This window comes from Melanaphis sacchari, unplaced genomic scaffold (assembly GCF_002803265.2).
Source record: "Melanaphis sacchari strain LSU unplaced genomic scaffold, SCAv2.0 Contig45_pilon_pilon, whole genome shotgun sequence".
Taxonomy (NCBI): Eukaryota; Metazoa; Arthropoda; class Insecta; order Hemiptera; family Aphididae; genus Melanaphis; species Melanaphis sacchari.
In genome coordinates, this window is record NW_020271303.1 from 1,510,026 (window position 1) to 1,525,047 (window position 15,022).

General features: G+C 24.4%; 3 protein-coding genes across 4 annotated transcripts in view; 1 reads left to right on the plus strand and 2 right to left on the minus strand.

Annotated features, from left to right (window-relative positions):
• The window catches only part of LOC112598224 (leishmanolysin-like peptidase), a 62,994-nt gene that overhangs the window by 30,788 nt on the left and 17,184 nt on the right, over positions 1 to 15,022 (minus strand). Inside the window, exon 2 of the mRNA XM_025344624.1 lies at positions 10,917 to 11,017. Coding sequence (XP_025200409.1) covers positions 10,917 to 11,017 — 101 coding nt within the window. The remainder of the gene's footprint in view (positions 1 to 10,916; positions 11,018 to 15,022) is intronic.
• Positions 6,075 to 8,497, plus strand: LOC112598226. Of its 2 annotated transcripts, XM_025344627.1 has the most exons (3): positions 6,075 to 6,606; positions 7,787 to 7,876; positions 7,964 to 8,497. In XM_025344627.1, exons 1-3 carry the CDS (start codon positions 6,432 to 6,434, stop codon positions 8,470 to 8,472), a joined length of 774 nt encoding a protein of 257 aa, XP_025200412.1. In that variant the 5' UTR covers positions 6,075 to 6,431; the 3' UTR covers positions 8,473 to 8,497. The 2 variants fall into 2 exon arrangements, with proteins under 2 accessions (XP_025200412.1, XP_025200411.1); XM_025344626.1 differs by having other exon boundaries at positions 7,787 to 8,497.
• LOC112598225 (protein ALP1-like) lies at positions 6,792 to 9,050 on the minus strand. The gene is made up of 3 exons (XM_025344625.1): positions 8,962 to 9,050; positions 8,619 to 8,846; positions 6,792 to 7,750 (listed from the first exon to the last, which is right to left on the minus strand). Exons 2-3 carry the CDS (start codon positions 8,729 to 8,731, stop codon positions 6,862 to 6,864), a joined length of 1,002 nt encoding a protein of 333 aa, XP_025200410.1. The 5' UTR covers positions 8,732 to 8,846; positions 8,962 to 9,050; the 3' UTR covers positions 6,792 to 6,861.

Consider the following 15,022-nt stretch of genomic DNA (forward strand, 5'->3'; position numbering starts at 1 on the left):
CAACGTTACTTTTATCAAATGTCAGTTCTGATTTAAAAGTTGAACAAATATTTTTTAAGATAAAACAATAAAAAATATCTATCTAAGTGAAAATATTATATTATATTTATATTCATGTATTTATTCTTCTTAGAACAATCATGTAAGATCTAATAAAATTCAAAAATTTTTATATTAATAATGATAATAAATGAAATATCAGTTTAATTTTAATATTATGTAATAACTAAATACATAGCAAAATCAACAAATTATTGATTAACTCAATATTTTATGAACAAAATAAGTATATAACTTTTTAAGATTCTGAGCGGCGCGATGTATTGATTTTATCATGATGATTTTTTTTTTTTGAATAAATAAACGAGAAATTATCGATAAAATGCTTTAATTTTCAAGTATAAAATATATTTTGGATATTAAATTAAATTTAGTTAATACCTATTAAAAATTAAGGAAAAAGGGAAATTTTTACGCAAATCCAATTTTTAACAAAATATAATTACCATACATACTTGAAACTTTCATCAAATGTTTTTATAATCGTTTTTTTATTAACAGTGAAATTATCAAAATACTCCAGAAATTTTTAAGCTATTAATAGACAAAAAACATTTTCATTTTTTTTTTATAAATATATCCTAAAAAATATTTACTGTATAAAAATGCTTGAAATTTAAAGCTCCTCGTAAATTATTAATTTAAAAATTAAAAAATTTCAAAAATCTATATAGCCAAAGCATTTCTTTACGTGTTTAAAGTTAAAATTTTAGCGAAATTCATAAAAAATTTTCTTTTTGTATCTAAAAGTTGGAAATTTTATATAAAATATAAATATTTAAACCATAAAATTTTTAAAAAGTATAAAGACAATTATTTTTTAGACTTTAGAAATTCTAATTTGGAAGAAATTATTTTTTTAAACTATAAATAACAATAAATTATTTATATTGTCATAATTCAAAAACATAGAAACTCAAAATTTAATATATTTAATATATTTATGATTTTTCTATACACAATAACGTTTTTGATTTATTTTAAAATATTATTTATTTAAAAATACTATAAATCTATTTTTTTGTTTAACGGTATTTACTCAAAGATTTTATTAAAATGGTGTCATATAAGTTAATATAATATGATACAAATATACATTATTATAAAATACTAATAGTATAAAAAATTATATTAATATACCCTACTTAAATGCTAAAAGTAAAATAAATAACTTTAATAGCTATATCAAAAAACATATCATTTGATGATAAGGGTTGATAAACAATTTCCACTCAGAATCATTTTTCATATACAATAATATATCATTGAATTAAAATTTAACACACCTATAATAGTGACCCATTCAATATCTAATGTACAGCAGAACGGTATCTACTTCCTACTTTTTTTTTTTTTTTAATAATAGTTTTAAAGTTTAAATTACTAAAAAAAAATTTAACTAAAATCTCAATTTTCAGTCACAACAAATATTTTGTTTCAAAGTTATTAAACATAATGATAATTAAAATAACAGCTATTGCGTGATTAATAATAAAAGAGCTTGTTTCATAAATTATTTTATAAATTAGTTTTAAACGGATAAACAGAATTCTAACGGGTTTAATAGAATCACTTTGTGGAAGATGGATTACTTTCAAATTTATAGTTTCGATTGATAAATGGCTTCAAATAATAGGCCAAAATTTGATTTTAATTCCCATCAATAGCACCGACGATAAAGGTAAAGGTCATTCGGCTAATCGTTTCTAGAGAAAGAAAAACGAGGAGGAGAAAGTAAAAATGGAAGGATAAGATAAAGAATATAAAGATACATAACTAATAACGATACACTTAACATGTGAAAACTTTAATTGCTAGTAGCTTAACATAACTAACTCAGGAGTCAATACGTTCTTTATTTTAGAATTTAAATGAAGTTATCATAAATTTTGAGTTTATTAAGCAAGGTGTTTAGTTTTTTTTGTGTATCCATGAATTATTACACGCGGTTCGTTAACTTAAAATTTTTATTTTTCAGTATTAGATTACATATAATGTATAAAAAATTATTAAGCACTTATTAACTTAAATGTTTTGAAAATAACCTTTTTTTTATTTTTATTATTTTTATTACCTATACTACTTTTTATAGTACTGCAATTAAACGTGCACGATTTCAGTATAAGTATAATTTTGAACCCTATATTCTTTACTAGAACCTAATAAAATAAATTATTACAATAATCATAATAGTTATAAGTGAAACAGAAATCAGCTACAACTGTTATAAATGTATAATAATTAATAAAGTGTATCTAAAATAATGAATATATATTAATTTTTTAATATTAAACAAATATCTACTTTATTTTAATATTTAATTACAGCACAAGTGAAATATATTTTCAGTAAGCCTTTTTTTACAAAAATATATTTCTTTAAGTTTTATTATTCACACAATCAATAATTTTTATAGATCGTATACAACCCTTCAAAATAAAATTACACGGAGTGAATAATAACTTATCAAGTTTCTATTGTCTTTTCAAAATTTTCTCTGCAATAGGTTTATTCTCAGTTATCTTTTTATTTTTATGGAATCAATATTATTTTACAGTTATGACATACATACTTTCCCACATTCAATGTTTTTCGATAAATTTGATTTCACCATAAATCATATAAATTTGGATCATGCGTGTTAACATAATTTGAAAATATAATCCAGTCAATGAATTAATTTTTATATACATATCATGTCAATATTTTAGTTTTTTATTCAAAAGTTACACCATTTAAAGATATTTAAACATTGTAGGTATTGAAAAATTAATTTGAAGTAAATGAATGGTAATTATTAAAGAACTTATATTATTTATAAAAATTGAAGTTTACAGAAAAAACAATAAATATAACAGATAGTCAAACAACAAATTTCTAAAATTATAATTTTTAAATAACATAATACATGAATCTTAAATACTAATTTTATTTAATGATAAACATTATTAAATTTATTGTTCTATGATGTAAATGACTAAAATCAGTATTTAAAATAAAACATCCTGACTTACTACTCAAAAAGTGACCGCTGTCAATTGTAACTAATATCAGGTAGTTATTATTTTTCTACTTATAAAATAAATTACTTACTTATCAATATTTATGAAGTTTAATTATTACGTAGAGAAAGCCATGATAGAAAACTCTTATTTACCCTTAGGCAGTATTATAAAAACAGAGAACTTGGAATGTATAATAAACTATAATAATACTACAATGGCTATATAAACATTAAGACCTTTTACCTTTTTATCAATTGTTTTTGTTATAAATATATTTTAACTCTAACAATGTATCGGTTTATATGGTCTATCAATTTACTTGGCATTGTAAAAATTTTAAAAATATAATAATTATTTACTTTTCGTTAACTGGCCTTCTGTTTACAGATGAATAGAGAATAATGCTCACGATTAGTTTCGCAAACACGATAAATACAAAAATGAAACAAATGTGCCATGGTCACTATTGGTATCCAAGAAAAACAATACACAGTGAAAGCATATGAAGACGAATAAAGGGGAACTAATATTTTTAAGAATTCTATTTTAACTTTTAACTGTTTAGTATCAGATTATATATAATATAAGTTTAAGTGGTGAGGTCGGTCGTGATATTATTTGCACCATCCTTCCAATCACTTTATAATTTACTGTATCATACAATTTTTTTTTAGGATAATTTAACATTATCAGCAGTAAATTGATATTATTATTACAGTGACGTAGAACTTTAACAAATTTCAGATAGTGTATTGGAAAAATTCTACTGATTTAAAAAAAAAAACATAAGCACATACCTAAAATAGTTTAACAATATTAATTATTATTATTATTATTATGTTATATTAAACATAAAAATATAAGCTATGAGAGTAGGTACGTATTTTACCAATTGTACAGCTATAAGAAAAATCATACATAAATTACTTAATGAAATTTTAGGACACAATATTTATGTTCGAGAAATGTATATAACGTATATTTTAGATTCTGAATGAAGTGAGGATATAGACATTATTTTTACAATGATGGTTTTTGTTTTTTCGATCTTAATAATTTAGAGAAGAAAATGTGGTTTTATCTTCATATTGATAAATCGATTAGTGTTAAATCATTAATTTAACATAACCTAATCTTGCTAGAAGTTTCTAGTAGTAAATTTGATCAAAATAATACTTTATTCCAGTGAGATGGGTGGAGGGGCCGTAGCGCACTATTTAATATTTTCATCACTGTATGTAAAATCATTGAATTATAGATAAGACTTATGGGTTGCTGTGGTAACGTAATTTATTAGTGCATCAGTTGCTAGAGAAAACCTAGATACTGTAAAGCAAGATTATAACTATTTGCATTATAATTTAAATTTAAGATAAATACAAACTTTAAGTAAAACTAAAAATCTATCGCGGTAACAAAAAAAAAAAAGTTGTATCAAACCTAAAAACATATCTATATTAAAATTTTCAAAATTGATTGGCTATTTTAGACATAGTATGGAAATATAATACACAGTTTCTTGTAAGTTGTTTTTACAGCATGATAAAAAAATATTAAAAATATATACATTAGCATAAATTATAACATATAAATGTAGTGAGTTTAGTTTCAAAGGAAATTGGATATTCAAACCTAAAATGAAGATTTTTACAATTTTAGTTATTTAGTTGTTATTCAAAAAATATTGATCATAGATGCTTGAAATTGTTTACCATATTATTTATTATTATTTCAGTTTCTTGGTCATATCTACATAGATTTAGCTATTGTACATCGTAATTAAAGATATTAAAAATAATAGGTGAGATATGTACACACAAAAAGATCAATGACGAAATAAATTAATAAATCAATATTACGTATAAAAAAACTACTCAGAATATAATGAATATACAGATATCAGGGTTTCAACAATATCGTTTTGCTTTTATGATCAATGCACAACAGTGAATAAAAAAATATGATAAATATATACATTTGAAAACCATGATAAATCATCACATTCGAAAACAACTCTTAGAAAAGCTTGTTATATTTTAATGAGTATATATACTATGTAGGACTATAATATTATTAAAATTGTAATTTTCTCATAAATTATATATTAGGATTCTTAAAATCCAATGAATATAGAAATTAAATTATTAGTAACTATTGAACTGAGTAATAAAATCTCAATACCTAAAATTACAAATCGATTTCTTTTTTTTTTTATTGAACTTAAGCCCGGCAACTAGGGCCATTACCTGTTTGTAGGGGTTATGAAATATGGTAAGGGGTAAGGTTGTTACGGTAAGTTGTATTTTTGATTGATAGCAAACACGTGTATGTGTGGCAAGGTTTTTAACCACTATGATCCCGAATGGTCACCCATCCGGGAGCTAGTAGCTGTGACCGTTACTTACTCTCAGTCGCATTCCGCAACTGGTAGCAGCCAACGCGCCACGCCAAGCCACACAAATCGATTTAAAACAAGTCTAGAACCATAACTATTAACTATATAGAAAATTAAATCTTTTAACTATTTAAGGTTTAAGAGTTTAGTAATTAATAGATAAATTATTAAAAGAGGTATTTTACAAATTTCTTAGAGAATTTCAAATAAAAGCGGATATATCTGCTTATAACAGTTAAATAAATGCCTGCTTTTAATAAAATATTGTCTAAAAACCAATTAGAATTTTATTGTTTATATAATTCAACAATTTATTATTCCTGTCAAACTAAAAACTTATTATACCAAACTTTATACGTCTTCACTATTTTAAATTAAAAATACGATTTACTTCACAGATAGTTTTTAAAACATTGTAACGTAATAAAACAATTATAAAATGTATGTTTTATTATTTCACAATAGATTACACTTAATACACACTGATAAATACATATAAGCAAGTATTTATCATATCGTTCAATTAAAAATTATTAAAAATGAATAATTCAGTTTTTATAAATTGTTGTAAGGCACAACAATAAAATTAAAAACCTAATATTACCTAGGCTGGATTTAGTGCTCGACCGACGATCAGCGCTGACGTCGGTCGAACGTAGCTATATCAATGAATGCATATGAACAACTACAGTGTATCACTGATAAATTGCTACGCGCGTACAGCTACGTCGCGCTGACGAGGACCGTCGGTCGAGCGCGTCCGTCGGGCGTACGTCGGTCGACCGACGAGCTATTTTTAGCAATGCAAGAGTTTAGTTCTACGCTGACGACCAACTGACCGTACGCGCGTACACAATCTTTTTATTTTATTTTTATTAAGGCAATAATAATAATAATAACATTTTATTTTATGTAATTGTGTTGTAAATTGTTTATATTTGTTTATTATATTAATATAATTATAACAAAAAATGAACATCGATACCGAGCGTGTTATTTCTGAGGTGCATCTTCGACCGCCATTATGGGACCTATCTTGTGTATTGTACAAAGACCGTGATGCCAAAATAAAAGCTTGGCGCGAAGTTTGTCAAGCAATAGTACAAAATTTCGACCATGTGTCTGATAATGAAAAAAAAGTTATTGGTAAGTAAATAAAGATGTTATTTATAATCATTAAAAATATACTAATGAAAATCTAATTATATTCAATTCGATAGTACCTATTGTAGTATTTAAAAAACAACATAATTCTATTATATGAGTTAATTAAAGTTTTATTAGAGTAAATTAGTTATGTAAGTATAATAATATTTAAAAAAAAGCTCAATTTGTTTATATATATATTATAAATTATTAATAATTAAGGTATTATTATTAATGTAGATTGTATTATTAAAGTTAAAAGATACTAGCATCTTGCCACGATACACTTCCATCAGGAGAAACGAAATAATTGGCAAATTTATCCCTTATCATATCGCCTGTTCTAACAATATTATTGTTCATATTGAGTTGAAGTTCTTGAAACCCCTCAACAGTTAGTGTGTCTTCTACTCTGTAACCATCTCGTTCTCTTATGAAGTTATGCAAAACGCAACAAGCCTTTACGATTGTTATTGTATTCGGCAATGCAGTATTCATTGGTCTATGAAATATATTGAATTTATTACTCATTATTCCAAATGTAGACTCAATATACCTCCTTGCACGGCTTATTCTATAGTTAAAAATCTTCTTTTTTTTTGTCAAATTACTTCGTGCGTAAGGTCTTAAAACTTTGTTTGATATACCAAATGCAGAATCGCCGATTATCATATATGGAAGTGGTTCTGTAGTATTAGGTAGTGGTTTTGGTGGAGGTAATTTTATTTCTCCGTTATTTATTTTCGTAAATAAAGTGCTTTCCTTAAAAATAGTAGAGTCTGAGTCTGTTCCACATGCACCTACATGTATATAGGTGAAACGATAATCGGAATCGCACATGGCCAACAGAACAATAGAATAATATTTTTTATAGTTTGAAAACAAACTTCCACTGTGTTCAGGACAGATTATTCTTACGTGCTTTCCGTCAATACTGCCGATGCAGTTAGGAAAGTTTGCTATATTTTCAAAGCCAGCAGCGATTTTAAGCCATCCTTCTGTCGTATTCGGAATCGAAAGGCATTCTTCATGAAATAGATCCCAAATATTTGTACATACTTCTTTTATAATTCCACCGATAGTTGCCGTACCTAGACGGTAACTAAAATAAAGATCACTATATCTTTGTCCAGTTACGAGATACCTGAAATAAAAAATTAACAAATTAATAATTTTACAGAAAGGAATGTACAACAGCGGTGGAAGACGGCACGAGACGCTTACGTTAGGTGCAAAGCCACAATGAAGAACACAAAGTCTGGGTCTGCAGGTAGTAACAAAAAGAAATATGTATACTTTGATTGTATGCAATTTCTAGACAAAAAACATGTAATAGATACTGAGGATTCAATTGTAGAAAATCAGAGCACAATGGATGAATCAAATAACAAACCGACAACCAATGATGACGCTCTACCTTCAACGTCCAAAGACTCCAACTTTTGCCAACCAGAACAAACTACTGCTGCTGAACGGAAAAATATGCAAACAAAACGTTTTAAAAAGAGAACTCGTAATGAAGACGATAATTTTGATAGGGAAATGTTGAACATGTTTAAAGAAAATACAAAATTAATGCAAAACGATGACATGTCATTTTTTTGTTCACTTTTGCCGATTATGAAAACTTTTTCTAACCACCAAAAATTACTTTTCCGTTCTGCAGTTCTACAAAAAGCAATCGAAATATCTAGTAATTCTAGTGAAATCCGCCCGGGAACATCACATACATTTTCAACTTCAGAATCACAACATTCCGATGCTTCTACATCTTATATAACTGAAGTACCACAACAGTTTGAGGAGGCACTAGATGATGATTCAACATATTCTTTAGAGGATTTTGTTACTATGCAGAATTTGTAATAAAAAATATTATGTTGTATTATGAAGTATACCTAAATAATATAATGTCTTTTTATTATCTTTTAATCTCTAATGTCTTTTTTAATAAACAAAAATTTTTTTTAAATTAAAATTTGTTGAATTTTATTTTAAAATATAATAATTACCTTAAAGTCACGGCCAATCTTTCTGATGGTGACACAGGAATACGAAAAGTGTTCTGTCGCTTCAAAGATTCTTCAAGTTTTGCAAGCAGCTCGTCAAAACTTTTAATAGACATTTTGAAGTAATCAAAAAATTTTGATTCGTGATCTCGTAATTTTGAAAACAGCGTACAAAATTCCCCTTCAATTGGCCGGTCTACAATTACTGGGTGGACGTGATATCTTCTCCGTCTTTTTTTATTCCGTCGATTGCGTAAATAATACGCACATATTAATGAGTTAATAATGAATGGATTCATTTTAAAAGTTAAAGTTAACTAAATTAATTAATAACAAAATAACATACAACAACCGATCGAATTTGCCGTCGGCTAAGCACTAAACGCTCCATGACGACCGATGATCAGCGCGTACCGTCAGCGCGCACAATACGCGCTGATCGTCGGTACAGCACTAAATCCAGCCCTATAATCATTTTTGACACCTTATATGAATTTATTTTGCCTAGTTTAACAGAACAAGGAACTGAGATAGCAAATTAATAATATCTGTTCCAAGCTAGTTTTATAAATTAATGACTATAATAAGTAAGCTAATGGACATATGGTTGACAATTAAGTTACATTTTAAAATTAATAATAATTCCATAATTTTTTTTTAACACGTGAAATTTAAAATTATAATGTATTATATTAACACAGAATAATCAAAATTGTTAATTATAAAATAAATAAGATAAACCTTTCAATAATTAACAAGATACTTCATGTATTAATCTTATTTAGGATACACTATACACACATGATATTTATTATTTGTTATTACCAGCAATCTTACTATTTAATGAACTTTAATTTTTTTTAGCAATAAAACTTATTAATAGAATAAAAACTATGTACCCATAAGAAAAACATTAGTAGAATATTATTATGTCGAATCAACCTTGGATGAATGATACTTTTTAGTTTGTTCACACCATTATGTCATTAGTTTTTAGATAACATATGAACATTTTTTTGTTAAGTGTCAGTGTAGCTCTATAAGATTAATTAGAGAATACTTCATAAACAAAGGACATGGTAAATAATTTCAAGATTTAGACATAGTTAATAAAATTCTAATAAGCTTTAGATACTAATTAAAAAAATTCCTAAATCACATTAAAACAAATCCAACTTATAGATGGTTATAAAAACAAGCGATCTGTGTTAATTATAACAAATACGATTAATATAAGCACTTACAAGCATTAATTTAATTAATTTTATATTTAACATTAATATTAATATCATATCAATAAGTAGAAATAACGATGTATTAATCTTGGATATTTTACATTTGTACTTGTATTTTATTTTAAGAAACAGGAATAAAGTAAAAACTAAATTTAGTTTTTATAAGACAGGATAGCTGTATCCCGATTCAACACCTAATTTTACCTAAATTTTACCAAATTATTCAGTTAATTATTTTTCTTAATATAATCATTATTATTATAATAATTATTTATAAATAAATTAATTTTGTTTTGAATTAATTCATTTATAATTTTGTCACAGGTATACCTACTAATTATGTATATAATTTTCTATCGAATTTTGTTGACTGAAAACTGTTTTGTATAATTAAATAAAAAAATTTAATTAAAAAAAAATTTGGTGAAATGTAACGATAGCAAAATAAGAACTCACCGTGAATCAAATAATTGTACGAAAATTACATTTTTTTTTTTCATAAATATCTTCTATGAAAAACGAAATGTTAAAATATGAAATAATTTGATTAATAGTATTTACAAACGATTTATCTAAAGACGACATGTAAATTATTCTGTTTCAATCTATTCTATATTCAAATGATAGAATATACCAAGGCTATTTGAATAAATATTAAATTGAAATATTACCTTCTGAGACAAAATGAAAGATATATATATATGTTCTGTGGTCTATCAAAGACCAAATACGATAAAGATGGATCATAGCGTCTGTTTGCAATATATCGTCAATTAAATATCCTAACGTCACGACTAGTCGGTAAATACAAAATAGCACCTATGCGTGCTCATCATGAAGTATTTCATTGAGAAATTATTACGTCAAAACTCAAGATTGTAAGGCCATTATAATTTATAACAATATGCTATAAAGAATAATAATAATAAAAAAAACAACAACAACTCGTTTTTGTCGTGTATACAAAAAATTCATTGTAATTTAACGTAATAATTGTATATAAGTAACTAGTAAGTGATTTGATGATCATTAATTACAATAAACGTATAGTATCATAATAATATACCTGTACACGCTCTCGTCATAATAGAGAAGAATTCGCAGCGGCTGATTCACACTTCTTTTTCTCATTATGTGAGGTGATTCAATGTGCACTCCATGTATTACCTGCAATAACAATAAAAAATGAATAAAAAAATATATGTATTAACATAACTAAGCATAATTTATAATGATTAAAAAGCAATTTATATAATTAACTATACTATGATCTCATTCAGTGAATATAATCACTTAAAATAATTTATTGTAAAAACACTTAGGTAATATGAAACAATTAAATAAATAACTAACGAAAAACGATTTTGATCAGAGACAGTTGGTCTGTAAATCTATAGTTTTAAGAAATTTGTTACTATACATCTATATATCTATATTATTATTTATATTACGCAGTATAAGTTAATAAATAATTGGTACCAAAAACAAATTGCAAGATTATATAACTATTATCGTAAGATTATTTTACATCACTTAAAAAATATAATTATGTATAATAAATAATAATATACCCAGTACTAAGAAGTAATAAATTCCTATAAATAATATTTTATAAATTATAACAAAATAGTTAAAATTTTTATTTTTTATTTAAGTATCCAATTTCTTAAAAAGTTAAATACCAAATGTATAATGTATAATGATTAATGACATGTATTTTAAATATTTTTAAATTTCTATAAGAATGAATTATGTGGAACCTTATAATATATTTTCAAAAATTTTAACCGAACATAACAAATTTTACATATAACTATTACATGATTATTCTTAAAAGTAGTGAGATTTTTTTTTACTTTTACCTCTCAAAGTACCAACTAGATTCAATTTTCTAACGTAATTTAGCCACAAAGTAGAAAATTTAAGCATGTTTACTATTCCAAAAGGTATATCTTCTCTACAAGCACAAAACAAATAAACATAAATGTAAAAAAAACAAGTATACCATAGTAAAACCAATATATTCAGAATTTAAAGCTTATGAAAATGATTTCATTTAAAAATTACTTGAGCATTATTTTAAATAAAAACAATATTATAGGCGTATACTAATACACTACATATTAATTATTTTAATAACCTTATAAGCCATCTTAGTATTATAATATTAGTTATAGGTACATAAGTTTATACCGTCTGTTTTAATAGATATTGGGTTTAATAATGGATTATATATTATTTTTTAATACATTACGAAAACAAGCAAATACATTTTCACAGAACCGTTTTAGAAATTAAATAAATATACAGGTATCTAATTAGGAGTTAAATTTAAAGGACCCAAATTATACAATACAATAAACAAAACAAAAAAAAAAAGAAATCTCATGTCGCATAATATTTCGATATTTGGTAGCTAAGTAAAATAAAAAATGTATAATCTAACAGAAAGATTTCTTTAATCTGCGTATTTATTTCCTATTGCTTATGCAGAATTGCAGTCAAGGTAGATTAATTACAGATTAATAATAAAAAAAAAACTAGGGAAGTCACAGCAGGTCTCGAGTGTATCTCGTCATTGAGTAAACTCTGAGAGTACTATTGTGTTCAATTGGAATTCATTAACAAATTATCGCATACCTACGAATTCAGATGTGAAGACGTCTCATCAGTCTATACTATTCCTATTATTTCTAAGGATATCATTTAGTTTATATCAATAATAAAATATTCCATTTCTATTAGTGATATAGTAACTTAGTAAATAAACATTATATAATACATTATGAATGTTATTAACTTATAAATCTGTACCAACTGTAAACTGCTAAGAATTTATAGATTAGTGGTCTTAATAGCTTAAAATTTATTTAAATATTTTGACAGTTATAAAATATAAAGAAAATGTCTTTGAATAATATTTTTTTATATTGCAACAAACTAATTAAAATCATTAAAAAGATCGTTCATTCTCATAATCTCATTTAAATATCTCATTAAAAAAATAAAAAATATTTCTGTAGTAAAAACCATTATATTCATCGCTCCAATCAAAATCTAATAGATATAAGTATTTTGTAGTTTTATTGAATCCAGCGTATTTCTATGAAAAACAAATTTCTGGAATTATAATGTTTTTAAATAGGTAGAGGTGCTTACACTTCCATAAATTAAATCAAGTAATTAAAAGTATCGTTACTGCAATTTTATATCTGCCATATAATATCAGAAAGTTGATATTACAATATTTTGAACTATAACAATACAAACTATGTTATTTAATAAATATTATTATGTGAGTAGAATTAATAAAAAATTGTTATTTTTCTATACTTATAGGTAAATTGTTATTAAAATACACTATTTATATATACTACAGCATTGTGCGACTTCATTATATCTAAATCATATATAGTGTATTATGTACTCAAATTACATTTTTATTTAATCTGCTTTTTATAAATTAAATTATATAATATTTATTCATAGAACAAACACAATACTGTATGTAAGAAACGATTGCTATATAAGTAGTTAATTGAAATACAATTCAGTTTTGTAATTTCGTGTAGTTTACTAATTTTTAACCACTTGAATTAAGTTTGATAATAATTATATCCAAAATATAAAATAGATTATAAATATAATAAATATAATTTTAATAATTGCATACATGATATATATATATATTTACATAATTATGTTACATGAACGGTCCGGGAGCATAATATTATAATTATATTATGTATGCACACCCGGTTACCTAATACTCTATTGCATACACCTACCACTACGGCACTATGGACCAACTAGTGCTTGTATTGTATTCAATATTTATATCTAATAAAATGAAATTTTTAATTTATAAAAATGCTACAATATGATTACTTGATCCTATAATACAAGTGCGTAACAAGTAAATTTGCGTTTAACAGTTTACGTTTAGTTTTATTATTCATAATATAAGAGTGAATTTAAACCTATTATTAAATTTTAAAGTAACATCATTAACAATTTTTATTTTTGGTTTTTTAATATTTTAACTTTAAATCGAGTTTTACGTGATAAGTAAAATATTGTAAATGAAAAATACCAATAAGTAAAAACACGGTATCAGCAAGCACTTAGTTACCATGTTAATTAAATAATATGTAATATATATATAGTAAATAATAATAATAAAATATCTATAATCAATGACCAATGCGCATTAGCCTACAATGCAAATTAAAAAAGTTTTTTTATTACACCTGACTATTGAATAAACTTATCTAATGTGCATTAATGATAGCATATAAACGTGATAAGTGTAACATAAAACCCTTTCAATACACTAATTCTTATTAATTTAATTTAATTATGACTGTTAAAGCATAAAAATTAGTTGATAAAGTATTAAATTGAACTATTCTATAAGTGGATAAATATATAAATATTATGTTCATATTAGTAACGCTTTGAGGTAATCCGTGAAATTGTGTATTAATATAAATAGTCATGGTTTTACCTAGCTTATTGTTTATATTATTTTTTAGAAATCAAAAATTTAATACTATTAAAAAAAAAGCATTTTTTTTTTTTATAATTTCATAGCTATTAGTTAATATTGTGGTCAATAATACAAATTCGACAATAATCGTATTTCGTGCGTTGCACTTGACCCCCTATAATAGCTATACATAACAATAATGAAAAATTATTCAAAGTTACTTTCATCTTATTATGTATTGAATGCTATTGCCTATTATATTTATTAAAAATAACAGTTTATTATTACAGTTAAAAATAACCAAATTTTGAAAAAACTTAAAATAAATAACCAGCTTACTAAAAATCATTTTCAGGCAATTATATTTTAAATATAATAAGTAATACTTATAACAAAATATTGTTGGAATTTAAATAATAAAAATGTTTGAAAATAGACCATTAAAGAGTATAATACTTTGTTAATATTTCTAGTAAAATACATTTAATTTATATAATAACTAATAAGTTTGTTATTTTTAAGTTGAAAAAATAAAACATGAAACTAATAAACTCTATAGGTACATAAATGGATACTATGTAATGTATCTCTGCATATATAATGTATGTGTATATATGTATATATAATATATATATATACACTATATATACATGAATTGCAATAACTATGTGAATTTGGGATCA

Excerpts from the sequence above, each read along its gene's own strand:
- LOC112598226 (XM_025344626.1), top strand. The coding sequence starts at position 6,432 with ATGAACATCGATACCGAGCGTGTTATTTCTGAGGTGCATCTTCGACCG. Across the intron at positions 6,607-7,786 it reads TAATGAAAAAAAAGTTATTG|AAAGGAATGTACAACAGCGG; the intron begins GTAAGTAAATAA and ends ATAATTTTACAG.
- LOC112598225 (XM_025344625.1), bottom strand. The coding sequence starts at position 8,731 with ATGTCTATTAAAAGTTTTGACGAGCTGCTTGCAAAACTTGAAGAATCT. Across the intron at positions 7,751-8,618 it reads AGATTGGCCGTGACTTTAAG|GTATCTCGTAACTGGACAAA; the intron begins GTAATTATTATA and ends TTTTTATTTCAG.